This window comes from Pongo pygmaeus, chromosome 6 (genome assembly GCF_028885625.2).
Source record: "Pongo pygmaeus isolate AG05252 chromosome 6, NHGRI_mPonPyg2-v2.0_pri, whole genome shotgun sequence".
Classification (NCBI taxonomy): domain Eukaryota; kingdom Metazoa; phylum Chordata; class Mammalia; order Primates; family Hominidae; genus Pongo; species Pongo pygmaeus.
Window position 1 is genome coordinate 63,039,269 of NC_072379.2, and position 27,398 is coordinate 63,066,666.

The 27,398-nt window shown below is 40.7% G+C and overlaps 1 protein-coding gene across 3 annotated transcripts; it reads right to left on the minus strand.

Annotated features, from left to right (window-relative positions):
• Positions 1-470: 470 nt before the first annotated feature.
• FAM221A (family with sequence similarity 221 member A) lies at positions 471-27,398 on the minus strand. 3 transcript variants are annotated; one of them, XM_054494835.2, is made up of 7 exons: positions 26,724-27,398; positions 22,401-22,574; positions 17,649-17,839; positions 15,542-15,748; positions 8,808-8,915; positions 6,265-6,347; positions 471-1,039 (listed from the first exon to the last, which is right to left on the minus strand). In XM_054494835.2, the coding sequence occupies exons 1-7, from the start codon at positions 26,786-26,788 to the stop codon at positions 971-973; spliced, it is 897 nt and encodes a 298-aa protein (XP_054350810.1). In that variant the 5' UTR covers positions 26,789-27,398; the 3' UTR covers positions 471-970. The 3 variants fall into 3 exon arrangements, with proteins under 3 accessions (XP_054350810.1, XP_054350812.1, XP_054350811.1); XM_054494837.2 differs by lacking the exon at positions 22,401-22,574 and having other exon boundaries at positions 481-1,039; XM_054494836.2 differs by lacking the exon at positions 6,265-6,347 and having other exon boundaries at positions 498-1,039.

The following is a 27,398-nucleotide window of genomic DNA, read 5'->3' on the forward strand; positions in this document are numbered from 1 at the left end:
ATGGGTGACTGGAGCTCGATAGGATTTTCTGAGGAAGTTTATGAAATGCATTTCAGAATTGTCTTCCCAACAGACGGGAGAGCACTTATCTATTGGGCTTCCACCGCCCATTAATCAAGAGTGGCCCCAAAGTCACTAGCTCCCCAACATCTTTGGGCTGCATATGTATGACACAGTGGGGTTCCAGTGGGCATCCCAAGCCACAGTGTCAGAAGATCCCTGCAGAAGGAAGCAAGAGAGCTGTGACAGGCGCCCAAGACAAGGTGCCATCAAATGGCTTCCACTACCAGAAGCCTGCTGGAAAGTGTTCCACAGCAGTAATGGAGTAAGAAATGGGGCCAACAGGATTTGCAGTGGCACACAAGATGTGTCCAGTACAGTTATAGACAATGGGTAGTTGACAACACAACTTAAAAATCAGTAGATATATTTGGCCTGAGAAAGATGATTGAAAAAAAAATCAGTAATATCACTAGAAAATGGTTATATAATTTTAAGATACACTTTTTATTTAAAAACATAACATTACAAAGTTTGAAAAATAAAAAAATTAATGATTTTAACTATTTTTTTGTTTTGTTTTCTTGTTTTTAACTTACTATTTTGAATGACAAAAAAAGGCTCATATATTTGTCCAAAACCCTTGATAATATCTTTAATTTTTTAAATACCTGAAACAGTTAAATCATTATGTACTAAAAATATTTACTGTACTCTCAGACAGACTCATATAAAATAACCTCATTTGTCAAGAGAGAGAAAGGTACATACAAAGTAGTAAATTAGGAGTTTTGACAAAAGTAATAGGCATTTTTAGTTATTTATTTAAATAAATTACGGAAACATCCCAAAAGACATTTATACAGTAAAAAAAAAAGTAAATAATTTCAGGAAAAATAAACTGTATTATTACATTTAAATAAACATGAAAAAGATACTTGGATAATAGTTTTAATTTCTCCAGTAGTCTTCATGAGGGTTTTGTAGCTGATGGCAACGGAGCTTTTCCTTTCAACTTAGCAGCCTTTTCCATTTTCATCTGTAAATTTAACATATTTATTGATATAATAACTTGTAAACCATTCTAAAGAAAAAAAAACCTGCAGAAAACTCATTCAGATTCATGTCACAGCCATTCCACAGTTATTAAGCTGCTAAATACTAAAGCCAAAATCTGTTAAAGGGACATAATTACACATTTTCAAGTGGTTTTATTTTAATTTTACAGAAACATTTTAATAAAAGTAACATATGAATATTGCTTTAGAGAAAAAAATTAATTTCAATTGCCACTAAAATTACAAGTGCTTAAAATGACTAAACTTACATCCAGCCTATGCACCTTCCCTACAGAGTTACATAATGCACCTAATCCAGCTGGATTCTCTCTGGAACGTGGACTGCTTTAAGGATAGTTTTCTATAATTCTGGTTTCTACATTCCCACAGTTACCTTTCTGAAAGTCTTTTCCTCCTTCATTGTAGTTAAAGCAAAAAAGCAGCACACATACCCTAAGCAGTGGCATTCTAACTTTTGAGACACATAGAGACCTTTTCCATGGGATTAAAAACCCCAGAGAACACAAATCCAACCTGCCTCTTACTCACCACCACTCACATTCACACACACCAATTTCCAGAGGCAACCCCACTGCCTTACCCCTGCAAGAGAAGGGGAGAGGAAGTCAGGGCCCATGGTAGAAGAAGGCAGGGCCTCCGACCTTCTGAACTGACAGGAATAATATCAAGAAACCAGGAGAGACCTGGAAAAACCAGTCTATCCAATCCCATCAAACTGCAAATAATAAAAGTTTCCAATCACAAAACCAGATTAATCTAACCTCTGTCTCCTCCACATTTATTCCCTCTCTCGCCTCTTTGAGTTGGGTTGGGAACCTCATTCAGACACCATACACTCATATCATTCCTGCAAACCATATCAAACAACAGATCATCTGAAGGACCCCCAAAAATACCCTATTCTAGAGCAAAAATTATAAGTTTTGATGTCAAATAGAAGAGAATGTGAATCCTACTTCTACCATTTATTAAGCATTTGGGGCAATTTATTTAACAGTTTTACATTTGTAAAAAATGTCACAGTAATAGCTACTCCTCAGGGTTGTTCTAAAGCTGTAAATAATATATATAAAGATCTAGGCACTTAAGCACTCGATAAACGCTAGACACTTTTCCTCACTCATTTAAAGCCAAGTGCTAGATTCGTAGGAACATAAATTTTTAAGAAGCAAAAATGCTAAAATACAAACAAAAACCAAAGCAGTGTTTGTCATTTGAAATAGTGGGTAGCAAATACATCCATCAACCATCTAGTCTTCTTTTTTTTTCTTTTTGAGACAAAGTCTTGCTCTGTCACCCAGGCTGGAGTGCAGTGGCACAATCTCAGCTCACTGCAACCTCCACCTCCTAGGTTCAAGTGATTCTCCTGCCTCAGCCTCCCAAGTAGCTGGGATTACAGGCACGCACCATCACACCCAGCTAATTTTTGTATTTTTAGTAGAGACGGGGTTTCACCATGTTCACCAGGCTGGTCTTGAACTCCTGACCCCAAGTGATCCGCCCACCTCGGCCTACTGAAGTGCTGGAATTACAGGCGTGAGCCACCGCACTCAGCAAACCATCTAGAGTCTTAAAAGCAAAGTTACCTCCTCTTTTGATTTGTTTTGTTTTGTTTTTTAAATTTCCTGGCAGGAATACAGTGCTTTGCACCTAGTAGACCTTTGATATTTGTTTCCTTAATAACATTCTCCTTTCTTGGGGAAAACAGACCAAGAATCATCCACAGCAGAAGAAAATAACTTGAACTGATATATAAAAGCAACTTTTCAAGAGTATCTAAAAGCAGCTGGTAAACTATGTTACCACAAAGGCCTCACTTGTCAAAGCCGACTTACACTCATCATAGATTCTTCCCTGCCAGATGTTACCAATGATTAGCAAAGAATGCAGGCAGAAACCAGATACACACAATGGCATTGCTCTTGAGAGAGGCTCTGAACTATCAGACGCACAGCTTCCTAATCATCCAAACGGTTTTGGAGTAAAAGACGACTACTAATAGCACGTATAGTCCATGTCACCTCAGAGGAAGTTATTTAGGTATAGGCGTCTTAGTTTTTATACTCCATTAATCACACATGGTGGAGAGTTTGTAAGCTGTATCTCATAAATCTATAAATCACAGAGGCTAGAAAGTTATAAACTACATCTCATAAAGCCACAAATTCCAGGTTTGTTTGTGTCAAGTAATCTTTTTTTTTTTTCTCTCGAGACAGTGTTGCTCTGTCGCCCAGGCTGGAGTGCAGTAGCGCGATCTCAGCTCACTGCAGCCTTGCCTGCTGGGTTCAAGCAATTCTCCTGCCTCAGCCTCCTGAGTAGCTGGGATTACAGGCGCATGCCACCATGCCCAGCTAACTTTGTGTGTCTGTGTGTGTGTGTGTGTGTGTGTGTGTGGATTACAGGCGCATGCCACCATGCCCAGCTAACTTTGTGTGTGTGTGTGTGTGTGTGTGTTTAGTAAAGATGGGGTTTCACCGTGTTGGCCAGGCTAGTCTCAAACTCCTGACCTCATAATCCACCCACCTCGGCCTCCCAAAGTGCTGGGATTATAGGCATAATACACCCGGCCTATAATAAGCAATCTTGACAGGCCAGGTATATCCTTTAAAACATTCACAAATAAGAATTCCTCTCCTTATCTTCCCACAAGCAAACACCATTGGCATGTTTTCAAGGCAGCCAAAACTGCAGGCTTCTGGAGAAGGGATGGAAGGAATTCTAGAACCTAGTCTCCCATAAGCCTGTGAGGAAAAACTAAAACTTGGCTTGTGTGTGTGTGTTCCAAGAATGAAGAGTGATTTGATTCTAAGTTTATACCCTGATGCTGCTGCAAAAGCTGCCTTTTCTTCCATCACTCTCACCATTTCATCTCCCTCGCTGACATCCTACCACAACTCTTTCCCCTTGCTATGGTCTGAATGTTTCATGTTGAAATCCTCATCTCCAATGTAGCGGTATTAGGAGATGGGCCCTGTGGGCAGTGATTAGATCATGAGGGCAAAGCCCTCATGAATGGGATAAGTGCCCTTATAAAAGAGGCCTCAAGACCCATCATGCCCCTTTTACCATATGAGGACACGGCAAGATGCTATCTGCTGACCAGGAAGCAGGCCTCCATGAGACACCAAATCTGCCGGCACCTTGATCTTAGACTTCCTAGTCTCTGAAACTGTGAGCAATAAATTTCTATTGTTTATAACCCACCCAGCTTTACAGTATTTTGTTACAGCAGCCCAAACAGACTAAGACACCCTTAGACCAGAGCTTTTGAAATCTGCGGTGATGGAAATGCCTTGTGCTATCCAACAAGGAAGCCGCTAGCCACATGTGGCCACTAAGCACTTGAAATGTGGCTAGTATGACTGAGGAAATAAACATTAAATTTTTAAAATTTAAATTTAGCCTTATAGAGCCCCATATGGAGAGTGACTAAAGCATGGATATAGAATGTTTCCATCACTGCAAAAAGCTCTATTTTCTGTCTCTGACTTAAATCCTGTCCTCTCCCCTTCAACTTCAAAATTCTTAAGCTACCCTGTCTCCAACCTACTTCCTGAATTTACTTAATGCTCAACTTTTTCCACACTTTCAGTTACTCAACAAGCTCTTGTCTAAGAGTCGTACAGGATACAACAAAAAGTGGCAGGAGTATCTTTACTTTTGTGGCGTTTATTACCTGGCTGGAGAGATAATGATGCCCACAAAACAACAACCCTAAAGAAAGTACTTGCAGCCATATGGCTGAAATGCTATTCCCCACACCTCATTAAGCCAACATTCTTTCATCTAGTAAAACATAAAAACAAAATAAAATTCTCAAATATGAACATGGCCATGAAACATATCAAAAGTATAAGAAGTTGACATGTATGAAAGTATCAATTATATTTGTGTTAATTTTTTTCAATTTTCCATAAATTCATAATTCACTAAAAACCTATTACATACAAAGCACTGTGCTAGGTGCTGGGGAAAATACAAAGATGAATAAAACACTATGCTTATCTCCAAGGCATTTACACACTGGTGAACTGAGTCACTATTACTTAAAGCTGTGAACACATCAAGACTTCACTTGTTGAGCCCTGGAAATTGTTAAAATATGTTTGTTTAATGTTCGTTTCTTAAAGAATATTGGGTAATTTTTTTTTTAGATGGAGTTTCACTGTCACCCAGGCTGGAGTGCAGTAGCACGATCTTGGCTCACTGCAATCTCTGCCTCCCAGGTTCAAGCGATTCTCCTGCCTCGGCCTCCCAAATAGCTGGGATTACAGGCGTATACCACCATGCCTGACTAATTGTTGTATTTTTTTAGTAGAGACGGGGTCTCGCCATGTTGGACAGCCTGGTCCCAAACTCCTAACCTCAGGTGATCCGCCCGCCTCGGCCTCCCAAAGTGCTGGGATTACAGGCGTGAGCCACTGTGCCAGATGTATATTGGGTAATTTTAACGAGTCTGGATACACCTAAAAGCCTCTAAGAAGAATAAATAATACATATTAAGAATTCAAAATAGGCACCAGGCGCAGTGGCTCACGCCTGTAATCCCAGCACTTTGGGAGGCCGAGGCGGGCGGATCACGAGGTCAGGAGATCCAGACCATCCTGGCTAACACGGTGAAACCCTGTCTCTACTAAAAATACAAAAAATTAGCCGGGCGTGGCGGCGGGCGCCTGTAGTCCCAGCTACTCGGGAGGCTGAGGCAGGAGAATGGCGTGAACCCGGGAGGCGGAGCTTGCAGTGAGCCGAGATGGCGCCACTGCACTCCAGCCTGGGCGACAGACCGAGACTCCATCTCAAAAAAAAAAAAAGAATTCAAAATATATTCAATCTTTATTTGGCAAATATTTTTAAATAAAAAATAAAGGTACATGTATAAAAAAAGGAATTCAAGATACATATAATTTACAAATCTGCTGATATTGATGTTTATTACTGACAATTTTATCTGCGTATTTATCCAATCTTTATGGCCTTCATAAATCAACCAGTATATTAAATATCATGTTATTCTTTAGCCCTGTTTCTGTGTAAATTATTCTAATAAGCCTCAAGGCCTAACACCAACTGTAAGTAAAGACTTTATAAATTATTTTCAAGGATGTTCCACATTCAACATATAATGGTTCTAGTGCTTTTCCTACAAGTAAATGCTTAATGCAAGTGGATTTCCTCAAAAACCTACCCTTTCCTGGTATCGTCTTTCAAAGAAAGCCATATCATCCTCTTCAGGTCTCCTTAAAGAAGAAACTTGACTACTTGTACCTACTAACAAGGAAAAAAAATCCAAGTAATGTATTTATATCATTACATATTCCTCTGAAATAAAAGAAAGAAAAGTTTTCTCCTGCTCGGTGATAATGTTTTATTTTTCAAACTAAAAATGGCCTAAATGAATAATTGGTCCTACTATCTCATTCTCTTTTAGAGAGAATGGCATCACAGGACAGAAGTGTTTTTCACTAGCAAACATTCTCCAAATATTCCACAGTTCATATTAAATAGCACCATATAGCTATTCTGTATAAGAGTACACTTAGTTTTGTCCAACAACTTTTTACATTTTATAACTAGAAATCCATGTTACACTTTGAGATAATGCACAAAAGTAATTATTGAGGCTTGGTACAGGCAACCATAAGTAATGATAGTACCTGCTTCAAAATCTTTCGAAACTGAACTATTTTATCCATTTTTTACGGTACTCACTTTGTAAAATGGATCAAGCACTAATTTATATGCTGAAAGGAATTTTTAAAATCGCTTAAGTAGGAAAACATCTGGTTTTCTTGGTAGGTACCCCAAGAGCCTAATTTCATAGAAAAGTACACCTTCATTGCGAGTGAAGGTCTTCACTGGGTCCCTTCATTTCCAAAGCAGACTAGCAACCTGAACACTTGCGCTTCTAGTTTCTAAAGCATATGAATTCACCCTCAATCAGCAACATGTAACTCCAGACAATCACCACAGAGTACAGCTACAATCTGTTGACTATCTTTGACAAAAGTCTTATTGAGAAGAGTAAGAAGGGATTCTTATTCAAATAAGTGTTATCCACCCATTCCTCTGGAAACTCTGGGTCTATCCCTGGATCATGTGAGACCATTTGAGCCCAGCCTCTTCCAGACTCATCTACATTGAGTTGCATTATAATGGCATATTACCATTTATCTAGTAAAATGGTGTATCACAAACTCTTCAAAGGTGACTATCAGGCCAGGTGCAGTGATTCACGCCTGTAGTCCCAGCACTTTGGGAGGTGGAGGCAGGTGGACTGCTTGAGCTCAGGAGTTCGAGACCAGCCTGGACAACATGGCAAAACCCTGTCTCTACAAAAAATTCAAAATTTAGCTGGACATGGTGGTGCATTTCTATAGTCCCAGCTACTCAGGAGGCTGAGGTGGGAGATCACTTGAGCCAGGGAGGCGGAGGTTGCAGTAAGCCAAGATCACACCACTATACTCCAGCCTGGGTAACAGAGCAAGACTCTGTCTCAAAAAAAAAAAAAAAAAAAAAAAGGAAAAGGTGACTATCAGAAACAAGCAACTGTCTGCTGTATTTGCTGAAAAAAAGCTTTTACCTTGGCCACTAATCACTGAGGGTCACTATACTAACTTAAAATCCAGCATGCCAGGCCAGGAGCAGTGACACATAGCTATAATCCCAGTGCTTTGGGAAGCTGAGGCAGGAGGCTAGCTTAAGGTCAGGAGTTTGAGACCAGCCTAATCAACATAGCAAGACCCTGCTGCTGCAAAAAAAAAAGTTTTTTTAATTACCCAGGTGTGGGGGCACACCTGTACTCCTAGCTACGTGGAAGGCTGAGGCAGGAAGATCACTTGAACCCTGGAGTTCAAGGTAACAGTGAGCCATGATCACACCACTGCAGAGAACTTGTCTCAAAAAAAAAAAAATTCCAGCATTGGTGTAACATTCATTAGCACTGAGGAACTCAGGCTTCCTCCTGTCTAATAAAGAAAAGCATTTAATTGATTGCACTTTCCTCTGTGTCTTGGCTGCCACTAAACTGAGTCAAAACTGAAGTTTAAACAAAGCAATTACATCAACCTTGAAAGCTGCCACAGCTGTGTCCTTTTCTTGTCTTCTTACTTGTATATATATTTTATCATTATGTACTAAGTTGTATGTTTTAAGGCAAACAGCCTTAAAATCCCTTGTGGGGAACGTCTAGGTGTATGAAAATACAGATAAAGAAAATTCTCATTTTAAAATATTCTAAAATACTAAGTTTTAAATACCTAATAAGTCATACAAATTCATTCTTCCTGTTTTCAGTAAGGAAAATATAGAATACTGGTGCTTAAAAATGAATTCTACTTGCTCTTAATTTATAAATGATAAAACCCTGCTAACCTATGGTTATCACTGGATTACGCCTCTTTGGGAAAACCCAAAGGCAATTAGTCCGCCAGAGGGCCCTCTTATTCAAACACCAGAGCAACAGCATGTACCAGAACAAGGTTTAAAACTTCAAATTATAGTAGTATCAGAATCCTCGACATTCTCGGAGTTAGCTATTTTTCCCAATACAAAATGAAGTTGCTTGCTTTTTCTCAGTGTGTGGCTTACATAAAAGAAAGTAAAATGATAGCTTAACTTGAAGTTAAATTATCATAATAATGAAAAAAAGAGAGATGCCTAGAAAACAAATCAAAGCTCCGTATTCCAATTTACTACATCCAAAAACAGTTCTAAACTTCATTTCATTACCATCTGTTAACGTTTCTGGAGAAGAACTAGATGATGCTTGAAATGCTTTTAGGAATGGGCTGTCTACTGCCGTAATGGGAGATTCTAAAAATTCAACTGAAGGTGCACCTGAGAAAACAATACATGGAGAATAAAAATTAAATATTTACAGGGATACAAACAAGTTATTACTTCTAACGTAAAATAAATTGGAACCTCAGCAGAATTATTAGAAATTCTTTCTATAAAAAAAAATTTTAGACTGGGTGTAATGGCTCATGCCTGTAATGCCAACACTTTGGAAAGCCAAAGCAAGAGGATTACTTGAGGCCAGGAGTTCAAGACCAGTCTTGGTAACATAAGGAGACCCCATCTCTACCAAAAAATAAATAAATAAAATACAAAAATTAGTTGGACATGGTAGTGTGTGCCTGTAGTCCTACCTACTTGGAAGGGTAAAGCAGGAAGATCACTTGAGCCCAGGAATTTGAGGCTGCAGTGAGCTATGATCACATCACTTCACTGGATCCAGCCTGGGCAACACTGTGAGACTCTTTTTATTTAGATTTTTGTCTGACATATAAAGTAAAAGCAAATGGGTAAAAGTATTCTGCACATTTCTGAGAACTTTTTCACAGAAAAAAAGAATATTATGTACCTATGTTAGCATAGAAGTTCAAAACCCTAATATATAATAGTTATAAAACACTATCAAAAAAGCAAGACATTCACAATAAGGAACCTCTGGCTGAAAAGGGTAGAATAAGTGTATTTTTACTCTATTCCTTACTAGGAAACCATCTAAAAACAAAGTATAAAAAATAAAGAAGAAAGTACCTTCTTCAATGAAATGAGGAAACATCCACAACTCCAAACCGTAAACTACAAAGACTAATTGCTAAATACATTGACGTTTGGACCGAAAGGAAGGAAGCTGCGGAGAAAATGTGTAGCTGCTCTATCTTCTTCACAAACCACCACCTTCCCCCGACACCGCTATCTCTATACCACAGGTGGTCCTAATTGGGTTAGAAGTTAGCCCCATCTTATAAACAGTGTGGGACTATTGCTGTCTCTCCCCGCTCTTATCCCCAGTGGCTCCCATGGGGCATGTGGGAATATGGGAGAAGGGGCTCTGGCCCACGCAGGTCCTTGTGCTGCCCTCTGGTGGCTGCATGTGCTACTGATCTCAAATGCTCAACTTGTATTTAATAAGTTGGTCTCTCAGCTTGATAGGGCCTGGTAGCCTCATGCTTGCTCCCACTATAAATACAGACCCCCTCAATACCTGTCACTTCCTCTATTGAGTCCCCCAGCTTAGGGGACCCACCTCCAGCTGTGCCCCCTGCTATGATAGATGCATGACTGGCCCACTGACTCACAGGTCACCTGCCTTCCCACACCCCTAGAGAGCTGGGAATTATGGACTCCTTCCACATCAAAAAGGAACCAAATTCCAGCAAGAGGTTTCCTTGGTCTAGGTATCTACATGGCTAAAAATCTGGAGTCCCTCTGCCCCTAGGTTCCTCTATACCTGAAATCAGAACAAAAACATCTTGTATTTCCTCTCCTTACTCTCACCTTTCTTCACCTCACCTTCTTTCGTGGGCCAAAAGGAAGAGGCTTTCTTTCCCTGTGAAATCATGTGTTACATAAGGCATTTTGGTCAACAATGGACTGCATATACAATGGTGGCCCCATAAGATTGTAACAGAGGTGCCCTATAAAAGTGTAACATTTTATTTATTTATTTTGAGGCAGGGTCTCGCTCTGTCACCCAGGCTGGAGGGCAATGGTGCCATCACAGCTCATTGCAACCTCTACATCCCAGGCTCAGGTGATCCTCTCACCTCAGCCCTCACCAAGTAGCTGGGATTACAGGCACACACACAATACCACGCCCAGCTAATTTTTTGTATTTTTGTAGAGACAGGGTTTCGCCATGTTGCCCAGGCTGGTCTCAAACTCCTGGGCTCAAGCAATTTGCCTGCCTCAGCCTCCCAAAATGCTGGGATTACAGGCATGAGCCACTGCACACAGCCAATTTTATTTTTTATGCCATATTTTTACTGTACCTTTTCTATATTTAGAAAAATTTAGATATACAAATACTCACCATTGTGTTACAATTGTCTACAGCATTCAGTACAGTAGCATGATGAACAAGTTTGTTGCCTAGGAACAAAAGGCTATACCATGTAGCTAGGTGTGTAGTACGCTCTACCATCTAGGTTTATGTAAGTACACTCTATGATGTTCACATAACGAACATCAACTAACAATGCATTTTCCAGAATGTATCCCCATCATTTAGTGGCACATGACTATACCTTGAAGATACTTAGTGTTAAAATACTAGAAGTCACTAAAGGGCAAAGATGCCAGCTACCACCATTATTTAGCATTGTTCTGGAAGTACTAGGCATTTTGACTAGTCAAGAATAAGAAGAGTCATAAATATTGGAAAGGAAGAGGAAAAAACATTATTTTTATAAAATAAACTAAAAATTGAGTAAAAACTCTAAGATTAAGTAATAAGAATGGTAACAAAAGCAATGAAACACTTGCTTTTTTATAAACAAACCATAATCAGTAAGAAGATATAATAGAAGAAAAAATATCTCATGTATGATACCAGTGAAAAAAAATTGGCCAGGAATAGGGGCTTACACCTGTAATCCCAGCACTTTGGGAGGCCAAGGCGGGCAGATCACCTGAGGTCAGGAGTTCAAGATCAGCCTGGCCAACATAGTGAAACCACACCTCTACTAAAAATACAAAAATTAGCCAGGCATGGTGGCACACACCTGTAATCCCAGCTACTCAGGAGGCCGAGGCAGGAGAATCACTTGAACCCAGGAGGCAGAGATTGCAGTGAGCCAAGATCGTGCCACTGCACTCCAGCCTGGGAGACAGAGCAAGATTCCATCTCAAAAAAAAAATTAAATACCTAGAAATAAACCTAATAAGATTGTGCAAGACTTCTGGGAAAACAACTTCAGAATTCCACTTAGCTGCACAGATGACAAATCAATGGAAAGACAATATTTAAAAATATCAATTTTACATGGTGGATCACACCTGTAGTCCCAGCTACTCAGGAGTCTGAGGTGGGAGGATTACTTGACCTTAGGAGTTTGAGACCAACCTGAGCAACACAGTAAGACTCTGTCTCTAAAAAAAATATAAAATGTAAAATATTAGCCAGGCATAGTGGCATGTGCCCATGGGCGCAGCTACTCGGGAGGTTGGGTGGGAGGACTGCTTGAGCCCAGGAGTTCAAGGCTGCAGTGAGCTATAATCATACTACCGCAGTACAGCCTGGGAAACAAAGCAAAACCCCATCTTTAAAAAAAAAATTATTTCTACATTCATCTACATATTCAATGTGATCTCAATTAAAATAATAGAGTTTTTAATACCTTAACAAAATGATGCCAAAGTTCTGAAAGAATTAAAACATAAGAACAGGTCGAGAAAATTCTGAAGCAATAAAATGAAGTCATAAATATTAACTAATTTATTTATTATAAAGCTGCAGTAATGAAAACAATATCGTAGCTGTACACAAATAGCCAACAATGTGGCAGACTAGGGAGCCCACAGAAATCTTCCGGTTGAACCCAACCCTGCTACTTCCTAGTTGAATAACACTGAGCAAGTTATTTTACTTCTCTGTGCTGCGTATCCTCATCTGTAAAATAGGAATAACAATCTAACTCACAGAGTTGTTGTGAGGATTAAGTGAAGTAATATATGTGATGTGGCTCAAACAACTGCTGGTAGTACAAAGCTGCAGTCATCAAACATGATCATCATCATCATCATTTTTTGACACTAGTAGTTGGGTTTTCTTTAGCTGTTGCTTGAGCCTAACACAATTATGCACCCGTAAAACTGCAAAAGAATTTACTTATGAAATTTAACAAGCTAGTTATAAAATTACCTAGAAGAGAAAATGCACAAAAATATCAAGACAATCTTGAAAACAATCACAAACAGGAGGAATTTACCATATCAAATATCATGACATACCAGGAAGCTATCATAAAAAATATATATTATATAAATATATAATATTGGCACAGGATAGACAAATGGGCCAATGGAACAAAATGGAGAATATGACAGAATATGGTAGAGTTTCCACAGAATACTATGCAGCCATAAAAAAGAATGAGTTCATGTACTTTGCAGGGACATGGATGAAGCTGGAAGCCATCATTCACAGCAAACTAATGCAGGAACAGAAAACTAAACACCGCATGTTCTCACTCACAAGTGGGAGTTGAACAATGAGAACACATGGACACGAGGAGGGCAACATCACATACAAGGCGCCTGTCAGAGGGTGGGAGGCGAGCGGAGGGAGGGCATTAGGACAAATAGCTAATGCATGCAGGGCTTAAAACCTAGATGATGGGTTGATAGGTGCAGCAGATCACCATGGCACATGTATACCTAGGTAACAAACCTGCATGTTCTGCACATGTATCCCAGAACTTAAAGTAAAATAAAAATAAAGAACATGGTAGAGTTTCAAATGATTTGAGAAAGAATGGTGCTTGAATAACTGGCCATCAATTTAGACAAAAACTGAAGTTAGAAACATCTACCTCATACTTTCACAAAAAATAAATTACAGATATATGAAAAAGCTCAACATAAAAAAGTATTAAAATAAAATGCAGGAGAATATATTTATAAAACTGAAATACGAAAGGCCTGTCTCCAAAATTTCTAAACTGTAAAAAAAAAAAAAAAAGTTAAGAGACAAATGACAGGTTGGGAGAAAATGTCTGCAAAATAAATAACAAAAAAAATACAGAATATATAAAAAGACTTCCTATAAGTCAATGATAAAAGATAAAAACAAAAAAAAAAATGAGCAAGGGATATGAACAGGCAATTCACAGAAAGTGAAATGGCCAATAAATATGAAAAGATCCCTATCTCACTAATAACCAGGGAAATCAAATTGAAACAACAATAACAATTTTACACATCAGACTGGCAAAAAAATCAAGTTTAATAATATCAATGATTGGCCTAAATGTGAGGAAACAGGCAAGCTAAAGCATCAGTAGAGGATGTAAAAACAAGAAGAGCATTTTTGGAGGACATTTTGGCAGAATGTATTAGAATTTTACAGGTTAACACGCTCCAATAGTTTTACTTCTCCGTATCTACCTTAGAGTCAAATTCATGCAAGGATACAGGCAGACAAATTCAAAGACGGAAATCTAAATGCCATGAACAAGGAAATGGTTAGATAAACTGCTTTATCTACAGTGTGGAATACCATACAGCAGTTAAAAAGAATGAAGTAGACTTGTGTGTCCTGACACAATAGGCCTTCACATTTTTCTAAGTTAAAAAAGTAAAGCCAGGTATCGTGATGCATGCCTGTAATCCCAGCTACTAGGAAGGCTGAGACTGGAGGATCGCTTGAACCCAGGAGTTCAAACCTAGCCTACCACCATAGCAAGACCCTATCTCTTAAACAATATATACCAATAATTTTTAAAAATTAAAAAGTAAATAGTAAAATTATATGTTAAAGAGAAAAATTAATTGATGATAGCAAATTACCCTCGGGGAAAGAATCAGACAAAGAGAAGTATTCAAGGGTGCTTTGCACTTACTTTCTTTTTTTTTTTTCCACTTAATTTCTATTGTTTGAATCTTTTACAAGAAAATATACACTTGTATGGGCCTGGCGTGGTGGCTCAAGCCTGTAATCCCAGCACTTTGGGAGGCTGAGGTGGGCGGATCACCTGAGGTCGGGAGTTCGAGACCAGCCTGACCAACATGGAGAAACCCCCATCTCTACTAAAAATACAAAATTAGCCGGGCGTGGTGGCGCATGCCTGTAATCCCAGCTACTCAGGAGGCTGAGGCAGGAGAATCGCTTGAACCCGGGAGGCAGAGGTTGTGGTGAGCCGAGATCACGCTATTGCACTCCAGCCTGGGCAACAAGAGCAAAACTCCATCTCAACGAAAAAAAAAGAAAGAAAAGAAAATATACACTTGTATTTATGTAATTTTTAAATGAAAAAATACATGCTTGTTGTAAAAAAGAAAAAAAAACTTACACACATGTGTTTCAAGTAGACAGGGAACACATTCTGCTCCCCAGTCCCACTCAGCTCTCAGAAGGATCCATCTACCTTTAATAGTTTAGAATAGATCCTATTAAACTTTCCCTACATTATTTACAACATATATGTATGCAGGAAGATATATGTATGTGCACACACATACATACATATTTTACTACAGACGTGATTACATGTATATACATGTATGTTCATATACACACATGAACATAAGCCTATTGTTTCCAAAACGAAATGGATATAATAGCATAAGTTACATACAGTAGAGTAACAGGTAAACTTTATCATATCAAATAAAATAAATATTATTCAGCTATACAAACAATGGAGATGTGGATTCAAATTTGAGTACAAGTATTGGGATGGGAATGATCTCTGCCACATGCTTTCTAAATTCTGTAGTGACAATACATTGTATAGTAGCAATAAAACCTCTTTTATGGATACCAAATAGGTCTGAAAAAATAAAAAATAAAATAAAAATTTTAAAAACCTCTTTTAAAAAGTAAAAATCAAATGAGAGAATGTTTTCTGAAAGAAAAATACTATAAATTGCTTAACAAATATAAGGCTTCACTATTGTTAGCACACATAAAAACAACACGATGGGCTCACATTTCATATAGTATCACTTACCAATCCCACTGTCATCTAACCGCATGTAGCCTTCCGCCAGCAAGCTGAAACCAGTTAATCCTCCCATGGCTGCATAAGGAACGTCCTGTCCCACTGGTTTTCCCTGAGCCAATCTTTCTTGCTTAGTTTCCACTACTGTGTCATGGGCATATGCAGGCTGACCACAAGCACAAGTGAAGCAGCTATGGAATCCTGAACACTTGGAACCTGAATCAAGATGTAAAGGGAGTTAAATTCTTAAAGGTACTATGTTGTCTACCCTAAAGACACTTAGCCTGGCAAAAGCCAGCTGAATCTAGATCTTCTGGCCCCTATAACTCTTACCTCCAGCCACTGAACTCCTTCCTAGCCACTGTTCTTACTTCTAAAACATGCTAAAGTAGTAACCAGATACAACACAGAAAAAAAAAAACTGCAAAACACAACAAGGACTAAAAGAAATTGAAGAGCCAGGTAATGTAGACCTTCTCCTCAAAAACTGAATTATAAGCAGGCATGGCGGGGACACCCCGGTGGCCAGGACCAGGTGAAGAGATAATGTAGAAATCTTCCTACAGATCAACTCACCATAGAAGTCAAATTAGAAGGCCAGCCTGTAGACACAGAAAGGGTGTAGTGGAATCTTGTTCAGCAATAAAAAGGAAAGAAGTATTGATATAGGCTATATGGATGAATCATGAAAACATCATGCTAAATGAAAGAAGCCAGTCACAAAAGACCACATATTCTATGATTCTATTTACATAAAATGTCCAGAATAGGCAAATCCAGAAAAAGAAAGTAGATTATGGGTTGCCTAGGGCTGGGGAGAGAGAAAAGTAAGGAAGGACTCCTAGTGAATATGGAGTTTCTTTTTGGGGTGAGAAAAATGTTCTGAAATGTACTGTGCTGGTGGTTACACAACATTCATGCTGATTATATATTAAAAATCACTAAACTGCACATTTTAAATAGGCTAATTGTATGACATGTGAATTACGTCTTAAAAAAGTTGTTGTATAAAAAAAATCAAGCCACATTGTAATGGAGGCCAGAATATACCATTAACAAAATCTTTACCCATTCACACCTCTGACAAACATATATGGGAACAGCTAAGCACGGTGGCTCACGCCTGGAATCCCAGCACTTTGGGAGGCCGAGGCGGGCAGATCACTTGAGTTCAGGGGTTTGAGAACAGCCTGGCCAACATGGCAAAACCCCGTCTCTAATAAAAATACAAAAATTAGCCGGGCGTGGTGGCAGGCGCCTATAATCTCAGCTACTTGGGAGGCTGAGGCAAAAGAATCACTTGAACCCTGGAGGCAGAGGTTGCAGTGAGCCAAGATCACACCACTGCACTCCTGGTGACAAGAGCCTGGGTGACAAGAGCAAAACTCCGTAAAAAAAAAAATAATAATTATATATATATATATATATATATATATGAACCAAGACATATAAATAAATCAGTTTTTTCCAACTACTTCCATATTCAGCCAATGAAACATTTATTCCTGCCACTGTCATTAAAAATGTTTTATTACATACTTCATCATAAGATTTCAACTCAAACTACTATAAAAACAACTGGATTGACTATCTCCTGAAGGAAACTAATGGACTAGCACTCTACCTAGTTCAGTGGATGATCCAGCGTAAGGGCAAAAGGGGTAGAGGTTGGAATTTGGGTACAGGTATTAAGGTAAGGGTATTACTGCATACAAAGCATTAAAATGATCATGCTGTGTTAATCTATCAGCAAACCATAAAAGTTTTTTGACTTATAAAATGCTTTTTTAAAATCTATGAATAGAATTTAGTTGCTTCAACTCCCATATCCAAAAATTTGTATCAGATCACATCTGGTAATTCTTTAAAATCCATTACTATTACTTAAATTATCTGAACTACATGAGATGAGGGTTTATGATTATCAAGCATACCATTAACTCTGAGTTCTTCCACAAAAATGAAATCTTAGAGTATCTATCCATTGAATTCTCCTTAGTTGTTTAATATTAACGCTATAACTGAATAATAACTCTACAACCAGTAAAAAAGCACGTTAAATATTCAAGGAAGACATATAAACAGACGTTTCTGTGTTTATAATAATATAACTCACATGTATTGCATGTAAAGCCAGGCGCAGCACTGTGCTGATCAGCAAAGTGTTTGCACCTGCAGCGAATGGGCTGGCTACCATTCAAGGGGACATAAAGGTAAGCCCTGCACTGGCAGCCAGTCACTTGGCAGGGCAGATCAATGGGGCGCTGCTGAGGAATCATTTCCAAGTCAGTTTTATGTTGTTTATACCTAAAAAAGGAGAAAGAGAGAGAAATACACACACAATACAGGTATTATCAAAAATTACAATTTCTATTATATTAAAGGCAGACATGATTTTTCAAATTATTATTGCTTTATTATTCTTCATAGTAAGGTGAAAATAAACTCTCCTACATATAGTACTTGTATCACCTATGTTGCTTTGGTCAGAGGAAATCTTTACTCTTTTAGATTTCTATTTTTAGTTATTTAAGAAGCTGTTTCACAGCAATACAAAGAATAATTATATAATTTCCTTAAAACACTTACTTCTACAGATTCCTTAAGAGAGAAGCACAGCCTAAGAGTATGAAAAAGTTCAGGCCGGGCGCAGTGGTTCATGCCTGTAATCCCAGCACTTTGGGAGGCTGAGGTGGGCGGATCACCTGAGGTCGGGAGTTTGAGACCAGCCTGACCAATATAGAGAAACCCCGTCTCTACTAAAAATAAAAAATTAGCTGGCTGTTGTGGCACATGCCTGTAACCCCAGCTACTCAGGAGGCTGAGGCAGAACTGCTTGAACCCAGGAGGCAGAGGTTGCGGTGAGCCCAGACTGCACCATTGCACTCCACCCTGGGCAACAAGAGCGAAACTCCGTCTCAAAAAAAAAAAAAAGAAAAGAAAAAGTTCTTTACCAATGTTATTTTTATCAAAGTGCATTACTTAAATTTATTTGCATGTTTGCTACTTAAAATAGAAATATATTCAATAAACGTGTATTGATGTAATTTAATATAACTTTTGACTTCAAAATAAATTATCAATATTTTTGAAAGCCAAAGCTCCTTCTTATAGTATTGTAATTTTCTTAAATAGATCACTCACTTTCTTCTCATAGGTGATGTTCAGTAAAATAATACTAAATTTATTATTCTCAATATTAATCAAAGAAATGCAAATTAAAGGCCGGGTGCGGTGGCTCACGCCTGTAATCCCAGCACTTTGGGAGGCTGAGGCGGGCGGATCACAAGGTCAGGAGATCGAGACCATCTTGGCTAACACGGTGAAACCCGGTCTCTACTAAAAATACAAAACATTAGCCGAGCGTGGTGGTGGGCGCCTGTAGTCCCAGCTACTTGGGAGGCTGAGGCAGGAGAATGGCGTGAACCTGGGAGGTGGACCTTGCAGTGAGCCAAGATCGAGCCACTGCACTCCAGCCTGGGCAACAGAGAAAGACTCCGTCTCAAAAGAAAAAAAAAAAAAGAAAGAAATGCAAATTAAAATGAGATACCATTTTAACTTAGCAAAAAGAGTCAAAGTTTTTTAAAACTGTATGTAACACACAATGCTATCAAGAGTGTTACGAAAGGGTCAGGAGCCAGTGGCACATGCCTGTAACCCCAACACTTTGGGAGGCCAAGGCAGGTGGATCGCTTGAGCTCAGGAGTTCAAGACCAACCTGGGCAACATGATGAAACCCCATCTCTACTAAAAATACAAAAATTAGCCCGGCATGGTGATGCATGCCTGTAGTCCCAGCTACTCAGGAGGCTGAGGCAGGAGAATCCCTTGAACCCGGGAGGCAGAGGTTGCAGTGAGCTGAGATGGCACCACCGTACTCCAGCCTGGGCAACAGGCGAGGCTCTGTCTCAAAAAAAAAAGAATGTTACAAAAGAACAAATTCTATTTAATAATGTTTCAAGAAACTTGAAAAGGTCCATTCTTTGAACCAGAAATTTCATTTTTGGAAAATATACCCTAAGAAAATAATTCCATATATAGAAAAAGCTTTATGCATACCAATAATATTAGCCATAGTACTTACATCAGCTACATTATACACACACCCACACAACATAAGAGAACCAGTAAGTAAATTACTAGACAACAGTTTTCAAACCTTTTAGCAGTGACACCCTTTTGTCAAATAAAATCTTTTATAGAACCAGAGTACATAAAACAAATGCAGAATTGGTTAAAGCGAGAGGAAGAACAGAATAGAGTTTCCCCTTCTCCTAACCTGCCCTTCCACCTGGCACACCCCCAAGGCTCCCTCACAGCTCCGGAGAACACAGATAAACACCACTGGACTAGCTGGACTAGCTGGCAGGTATTAAAAATCTTGTTTTTGATCAGCAAATAACAATGTGGAAACATATTTCTATGATTCTGTCATTAAAAAGTGGCTCAGTATTTTATGCACACACATACTTAACAACAGTTAAATGGCACAGTGGCTCACGCCTGTAATCCCAGCACTTTGGGAGGCCAAGGCAGGTGGATCACCTGAGGCTGGGAGTTCGAGACCAGCCTGACCAACATGGAGAAACCCCGTCTCTTCTAAAAATACAAAATTAGCCGGGCATGGTGGTGCATGCCTGTAATCCCAGCTACTCGGGAGGCTGAGGCAGGAGAATCGCTTGAACCCACGAGGCAGAGGTTGTAGTGAGCTGAGATCACGCTATTGCACTCCAGCCTGGGCAACAAGAGTGAAACTCCGTCTCAAAAAAAAAAGAAAAAAGAAAAATCATACAGATATTGTAAAAAAAAAAAAAAAAACTAGCAGCTGGCTTTGGGTAGTGAGCTGCTTCTATATATTGTATGTAGAATATATTCTATGTTTCTATATATCCCCCATTTTCCTTGATAATCATATATCACTTTTATAATGGGGGGAAAAAGTTTGGAAGAAATCTCACTGAGTGGATCAGTACTAAATATAATAACTTCTCCATCAAAGTTGAGTTTGGTCAGCTGAGCATGGTGGTGCACACGTGTAATCTGAGTACTTTGGAAAGCCCAAGGTAGACAGACAACTTGAGCCCAGGAGCTCCAGACCAGTCTGGGCAACAAAGCCAAACCGCTTCTCTACAAAAAAATACAAAAATTAGCTGGATGTGGTGGCACATGCCTGTGGTCCCAGCTACTTGGGAGGCTGAAATCGAAGGATCGCTTGAGCCCAGGAGGTCGAGGCTGCAATGAGCCAAGATCGTGCCACTGCACTCCAACCTGAGTGACAGGGTAAGGCCCTGTCTCAAAAAACAAAAAAGCTGAGTTGGATCAATTCTGACGTTCAAGTCCATGCTGTATAAGTCATACAGAGATTACACAGTGGCACTAAATTTGTGTAAGAATAAATTATAAAACTATCACAAACTTACCAAACCCCTCTTTAATTCTGAAAGATATCAACACATCCCTTATCCTCCATTCCTCCTCAGTGTTTTTACTTGGAGTTGCTAAATAAATTTATAGTCAATCTATATACAACATTACTCATCCCAGCAACTGCCTAACAAACTTTGGCAAACTGCAACTCTGTAAATAGCAACTATACAAACAGTCTTTGTGAAAGAGCCCCAGAAATTGCTATCAGAATAGGGTGGTTCCTCTTGGAACCGAAAGTTAAAGTTGCTGCCTGAAAACATGGAACAGGTTCAGAGACTTTTCTGTGAAGCAGCTTAAGTATTCTGCACTTGACAACTGTGAGACAGTAGCAAAATTTAAAGTAGAGCATACACACAGCAAAATGCAAACTTCAGATACAACTCAAGTCAAAAACTGGAGCCTCACTATTTCCTTTCCTTTAGGCACTTTTCTTGGAACATGACCATTTGTAATGCAAAGCAGTGTGCTTGTTTGTTTAAAGAAAGGTATCAACACAGCAGATCCTTAAGGTATAAAAGGTGATTAGTATATCTGAGGAGAAATGTTTATACTTACAGATGGACAGCATGATCAGTGTGGGTCAATTCAAGCAACGCTTAAAGTAGTTCCTCAATCTGATGACCCATTCTCTACCTTCTCCAATGATGTGAGATGTCAGTAGACTCCTCTCCCCAGTCAAAACGAAAGACCCCTGGCAAAGCCACAGGGCCACCAAACATTTTTGCCAATGGCAAGATAACTGCTTAAGGTGATAGACTCCATGATGAGCGCTAATAGGATATGATGGAAAATTTTTAATTATAGCTTTAAAAACCTTTAGATAATTTTTGTGGGGTTTTTTGTTTTGTTTTGTTTGGTTTTGTTTTGAGACAGCGTCTCACACTGTCGCCCAGGGTGGTATGCAGTGGTGTGATCTCGGCTGACTGCAACCTCACCTCCCACGCTCAAGCGATTCTCCTGCCTCAGCCTCCCACGTAGCTAGGATTACAGGCGTGTGCCACCACACCCAGCTAATTTTTTGTATTTTTAGTAGAGACAGGGTTTCACTATGTTGGCCAGACTGGTCGCGAATTCCTGACCTCATGATCCACCCACCTCGGCCTCCCAAAGTGCTGGAGTTACAGGCATGAGCCACTGCGCCTGGCCAGTTTTTGTTTTTTAAGAGAAAAGGTTTCACTCTCTGTCACCCAGGCTGGAATGCAGTTGCACAATCATAGCTCACTGCAGACTAAACTCCTAGGCTCAAGCAGTCCTCCTGCCTCGGTCTCCCAAAGTTCTGGGATAACATAGATGTGAGCCACCATCCCCAGCGGATAATTTCTACTCTACTATATAAAGGACAATTGTTAAATGTTTCTCAGTCACTACAATTTGCAGACGTAAGATATGCTTAGCTTTTTATTTTCTAATTATCAAAAAATTTTGCAATAAAGTATCTTACCTATGTGTACAAAAACACAGTGTCTCTGGGCCCACAAGTTTACAATCCATCCCTGTTGGTGACCGCCAGCTCACAAATAATCTGTTTTGTAAGCGCAGAGGTAAAACTTTTCTTTTGTATTCTTCATATTCTTCAGGAGTAAAAAGTTTCCCTCCATCATCCTCACCAACAATTCTACAACAAAAATATATATTTCTCTTAAGCTTTGAGTATTTATTTTCCGGGTGAGCTATGACAAGGCCACTGCAAATATTAAATAAATTTGTAAGCTTTTATTTTGTAAATCTGTCTTTTCTTACAGATGTGGCAGGCCAGGTCTCCGTAACAACTGTTTCAGCACTGACTGAGTGGTTAAGTTAAATATTAAAAGCTGATAGAACCAGGGTCCTTATACAAAGGCTGGAATATAACAAAAGCCCACCAAGCGTTTGCCCAGGCCTTTCCTGGGCCTTGAAGCATAACAAGATAACAAAGGAATTCTTAAAGGACCCGTTTGGGACTAAACAAGTTTTACTGGGGGTCTGAAGAAACTCCCCAGACCTCCACAAACAAGTTTACTGGGGGTCTGAAGGAACTCCCCAAACCTCCATGATTTAGCAGGAGACAAGACAAGAGTAATCACCCCAGCACCTGGACCCATTTAGATTAAGTAAATTTACTGAGGCTCCAGAGGAAGGTCTTCAGGACTCAGATCTTAGTTATAGATTAGAAGTTAATCATTTATATCTTTAGATAAATGCACACTTACACATAAACATATATATACATATAAACATACGTAATTTTGAATTGGTCTGGCGATATCTTCCAGGCCTTCTCCCTAAAACCAGTTACAGAAATAATCTCCCTTCTTTCCCAGTTCATCTGAATCGCATTACTGGGCCACGAGAATAGGCAGCCCAACCCTTGGTTTGATCCAGAAACATAGGTGCCTCAGCCATGAACCCAGCGATGGGTGAGAAAAGAAATCTTTTCTCCCCTCCACTTCCTATATAAGAGGGTTACAAATAGGAAAGACAATGAATTCATAATGAAACTTTACTGATCCAGGTTTATCAACAGAGGATTACCACATATTCATCTCAGTTTTTCCTTTGATACTGAAGCAAAGATGCTCATACCTCTCATTAAAGGTAGAGCCTTAACTGCTAAAAATTCTAACATTTACCTCCTTTGAAAATGTATCCCAAAAAAGTACAAAAAACATCAAAGCAGAAGCCAACATGACTAATTTCCATACCTGTCTCCAAACCCTGGCCAGGGGTTTAAACTAATGCGGAACCTAAATACACACTTGGTTCAGCACAAGCTCAAACCACATTTGTGTGTTAAGTAATCAAGTTTATCATTGTTTAATTTCAGAAGTAAGAACCCAAAATATTATGGGAAAACATTAAGCCCCCACTATTTGTATGAAAAGAAATTAAGAGTTGGCCTCCCTGGAGGAAAAGAAAGCACGATTAAAAGAAGTTTTTCCAAAACTGAAGACATTTCTCCCTGAAAATACTCCCCTTGAAAAGTCACAAAAAGTGATGTTTGTAGAATGCTACATACTTTTTTGTGCAATACATGCTTTTTTCCATACTTTGAAGACTTTAGCTGCGGTAGAAAATAAAAACCATTGCTCTATGTACTTGCCATTAGAAAAAAAGAAAAACCAATTTATAAGCTATGAAATAATCAAAACCGCCTTCTTTACATAAACAATCTAGATACGTAATAGTAAAGAAACAAAGGGCATTTAATTCTGAGATAAATTTTGGGCCATTTCACTTTCTTGTAGCTACCAAGAATACCAACAGGTATTAAGATTTTAAGATAAATATGGATCTTTAAAAGATCTTTTAAAAGTAAGATGTCATTGGTATTTAAGTTCTAGACCAGTGCAACTCAAATTTTATTTTACTTACAGAATCCCCAGGGGATCTTGCTCAAATGCAGATTAAGATTCACAGGGCAGTGGCTCATGCCTGTAATCCCAGCACTTTGGGAGGCCGAAGCAGGCAGATCACTTGAGGTCAGGAGTTCGAGCCCAGCGTGGCCAATATAGCAAAACCCTGTCTCTACCAATAATACAAAAATTAGTAGGGCTTGGTGGTGGGCGCCTATAATCCCAACTACTCTGGAAACTGAGGCACTGAGAATCGCTTGAACCGCAGAGGCAGAGGTTAGAGTGAGCTGAGATAGCGCCACTGCACTCCAGCCTGGGCAGCAGAGCAAGACTCTATCCAAAAAAAAAATACACACACACACACACAATAAGGCCAGGTGTGGTGGCTCACATCTGTAATCCCAGCACTTTGCGAGGCTGAGGTGGGAGGATTGCTTGAGGCCAGGATCCCAAGATGAGCCTGGGCATCCTAGTGAGATCCCATCTCTACCAAAAATTTTAAAATTGGCTGGGTGTGGTGATGCATGCCTGTAGTCCTAGCTAGTTAGGAGGCTGAGAAGAGAGAGTTGCTTCAGCTCAGGAGGTCAAGGTTGCAGTCAGCCATTACAGTGCCACTGCACTCCAGCCTGGGAGACAGAGCGAGACTCTAAATAATAACAACAATAATAATAATAGGTCTGGAGTGGGCCTGAGATTCTGCTTTTCTAACAAGCTAACAGATGATGCCAGGACACTGGTCAGGGCCTCCCACAGTGTGAGTAACAAGGCTGCATGCTTCCCCTCCCAACTGACTCCCACCGAAGTACCTAGGCAAGACCAAATCCAGGAAAACTCTTAAGAAGGAAAGTTTGTTTCCTTCTAAACTCATATTTTGACTCATCTTCCCACCCCACCTTCCCAGCCCACCTTTTCATATCCAGGCACTGAAGTCCTGTTTTCCCCACTTTTCTAAAATTCTGACGTCAGTAAAGGCCCTGATAATCTCTTTCAGAGGGAAGTGTTTCAAGTTATTTACTATTGCAAAAATAATTTCCCAGCCGGGCGCGGTGGCCCAGGCCTGTAATCCCAACACTATAGGAGGCCGAGGCAGGTGGATAGCTTGAGTCCAGGAGTTCAAGACCACCCTGGGCAACATAGTGAAATCCCGTCTCTACAGAAAATACAAAAATTAGCTGGCCGCCTGTATTCCCAGCTACTCGGGAGGCTGAGGCAGAATCACTTGAACCCAGGAGGCGGAGATTGCGGTGAGCCGAGATCGCGCCACTGCACTCCAGCCTGGGAAAGAGTCAGACCCTGTCTCAATAAAATAAATAACTACATAATTTCTCACCAGGTCTGCCCTAACATGTTCGGAGCTAGGCAAGAGTCAACTGGAGGCCCACAATTCACATATCTAAATATCCAAGTTATCAGTCAACACCAGCTCCAGCAACTTGCTCCCAGGCAAAAGCTCTGGAGAACTGGAGGCTCAAGGAGCCGGCTCTGCTCTGGGCGAGGACGGGATGATGGTTGTTCTGACCCTGAACCGGTCGTGGGAACTGACCCCATCAAGCTCCTAGCCCTTTTTCTTCTGGCTCAGAATCTCCAGGCAGTTCTAAGGGTGACCCAAAACTACACCAACGGGGCAGTCAGAGCGAGGGAGAGCAGTCAGCTGGGGGGCCTTCTGCGAGCACACCTCTGGGTCATCCGGGCCGCCTACGATGCCGCAGAGGAGGCCCTGTCGCTCGCTCTGGCCTCCCCGGCCGAACCTGGAGCGTCTCCCCTTTGCTTGAACACACACATCCTCCCGCCCCAACTCCGCGTCCTCAGGCGGTCCTCTCCAGGACTTCCCATCCGCCCAGATTCCGGACGATCAAAAACCCCAGGAAGCGGAAAAAGAGCGCCTCGCTGCAGGTGCACCAGCCTCGGTCAGGACCCAGGACAATGAACTGCGTCCTCAGGCCAAAGGAGCGACTACGTTTCCAGTTTCGGAAGGGGCTTCTCCAGAACACCAAACACCAGTCGGTGCCTTCCTCCTAAAACCAGCACCTCGGGGTGGGGAGCGCGTTCAGAAGTTCACGGTTGACCCTATTACTGGGTTAATTTGATGTATGGCTAACTTCTATAGCCCCGAGTACTCGATGTGCATGTTTTCAATGGCCATTTAAAGAGCAGCTGGACCTCTGTATCAATCTAGAGTTAGTCACTCTTCTGGAAGGGAGCAGAGGGACCTCTTAAATGTTATCGGAAGACTCATCACTGCATAGAACTGCGTGGCCCTACAGTATTTAATTAGGCAGACTTAACTGGAATTCATCTAGGCCTCCCCCAACAGCCCAGGCACAGATTCCGGGAACCCCCGCGGACGCCGGCCGGGCCCCTGTCCGCGCCCCCAGCCCAGGGATCCTGGCCCCTTGGAGTGGCGGGGGGCAGGCCCGGAGCCACAGTCTCACCTCCGGTACTCCAGGTACTCGTCCACCGCCGCCGCGCCGCCGGGAGGCAACGTCAGCCGCTCCATGGCCGGTGGGGAAGCCAAAGGCTTCCCTGGCGGCCAGCCGACAGCGAAGCCTGACGCAGCCCGGCTCCCTCCCGGTACCGCGCCCCCTCCCGCCCACCTCCTGATTGGCCCGGCCCGAAGCCCGAGGAGGCCGCGCGCGGCAACTGCGCAGGACGCGCGCCCCTACTGGCTGCCGGCGCCAGGCACCAGAACCCGGATCTCTGCAAGCGCAGCCCCGCGCCACGTGGAGTGCAGTTTGCCGCCCTCCACAAACCTTGCCGCTGTTCCCCTCTCCCTTCCCTGGACCGGCGAGTCTTCTTGTAAATTAACAAGTGACAAGGGAGTGCAGTGCCTTGCATATAACAGGCACACAGAAAACGGCTTATTTCTTTGTACAGCTCTTTTCGCTTAATCCATCTCTTGAAATATAAGTGGTTTTGAGAAGGTTCTGCTTTAGTTTGAGGCCTGCCTCTCCTTAACTGTCAGCCTGTTTCCAGTATTGGCGTTTTCAAAAACTCTGATGTAACAATCAGTAGTCCCGGGTATCTGGGTTTACTTTCGGGGTTGCTAAAGCAACATGTTCTTCAAAGGAACCGAATAACTGATTTAAGGTGAAGCAAGTAAAAACAAT

What these genes read in the sequence shown, in the direction of transcription:
- FAM221A (XM_054494835.2), bottom strand. Translation starts at nt 26,788, where the DNA reads ATGGAGCGGCTGACGTTGCCTCCCGGCGGCGCGGCGGCGGTGGACGAG. An exon ending in TGGCTTTACATGCAATACAT is followed by an intron (nt 15,749 to 17,648) that starts GTGAGTTATATT and finishes ATCTTGATTCAG; the next exon opens with GTTCCAAGTGTTCAGGATTC. An exon ending in TCCAGAAACGTTAACAGATG is followed by an intron (nt 6,348 to 8,807) that starts GTAATGAAATGA and finishes TTTCCTTGTTAG; the next exon opens with TAGGTACAAGTAGTCAAGTT.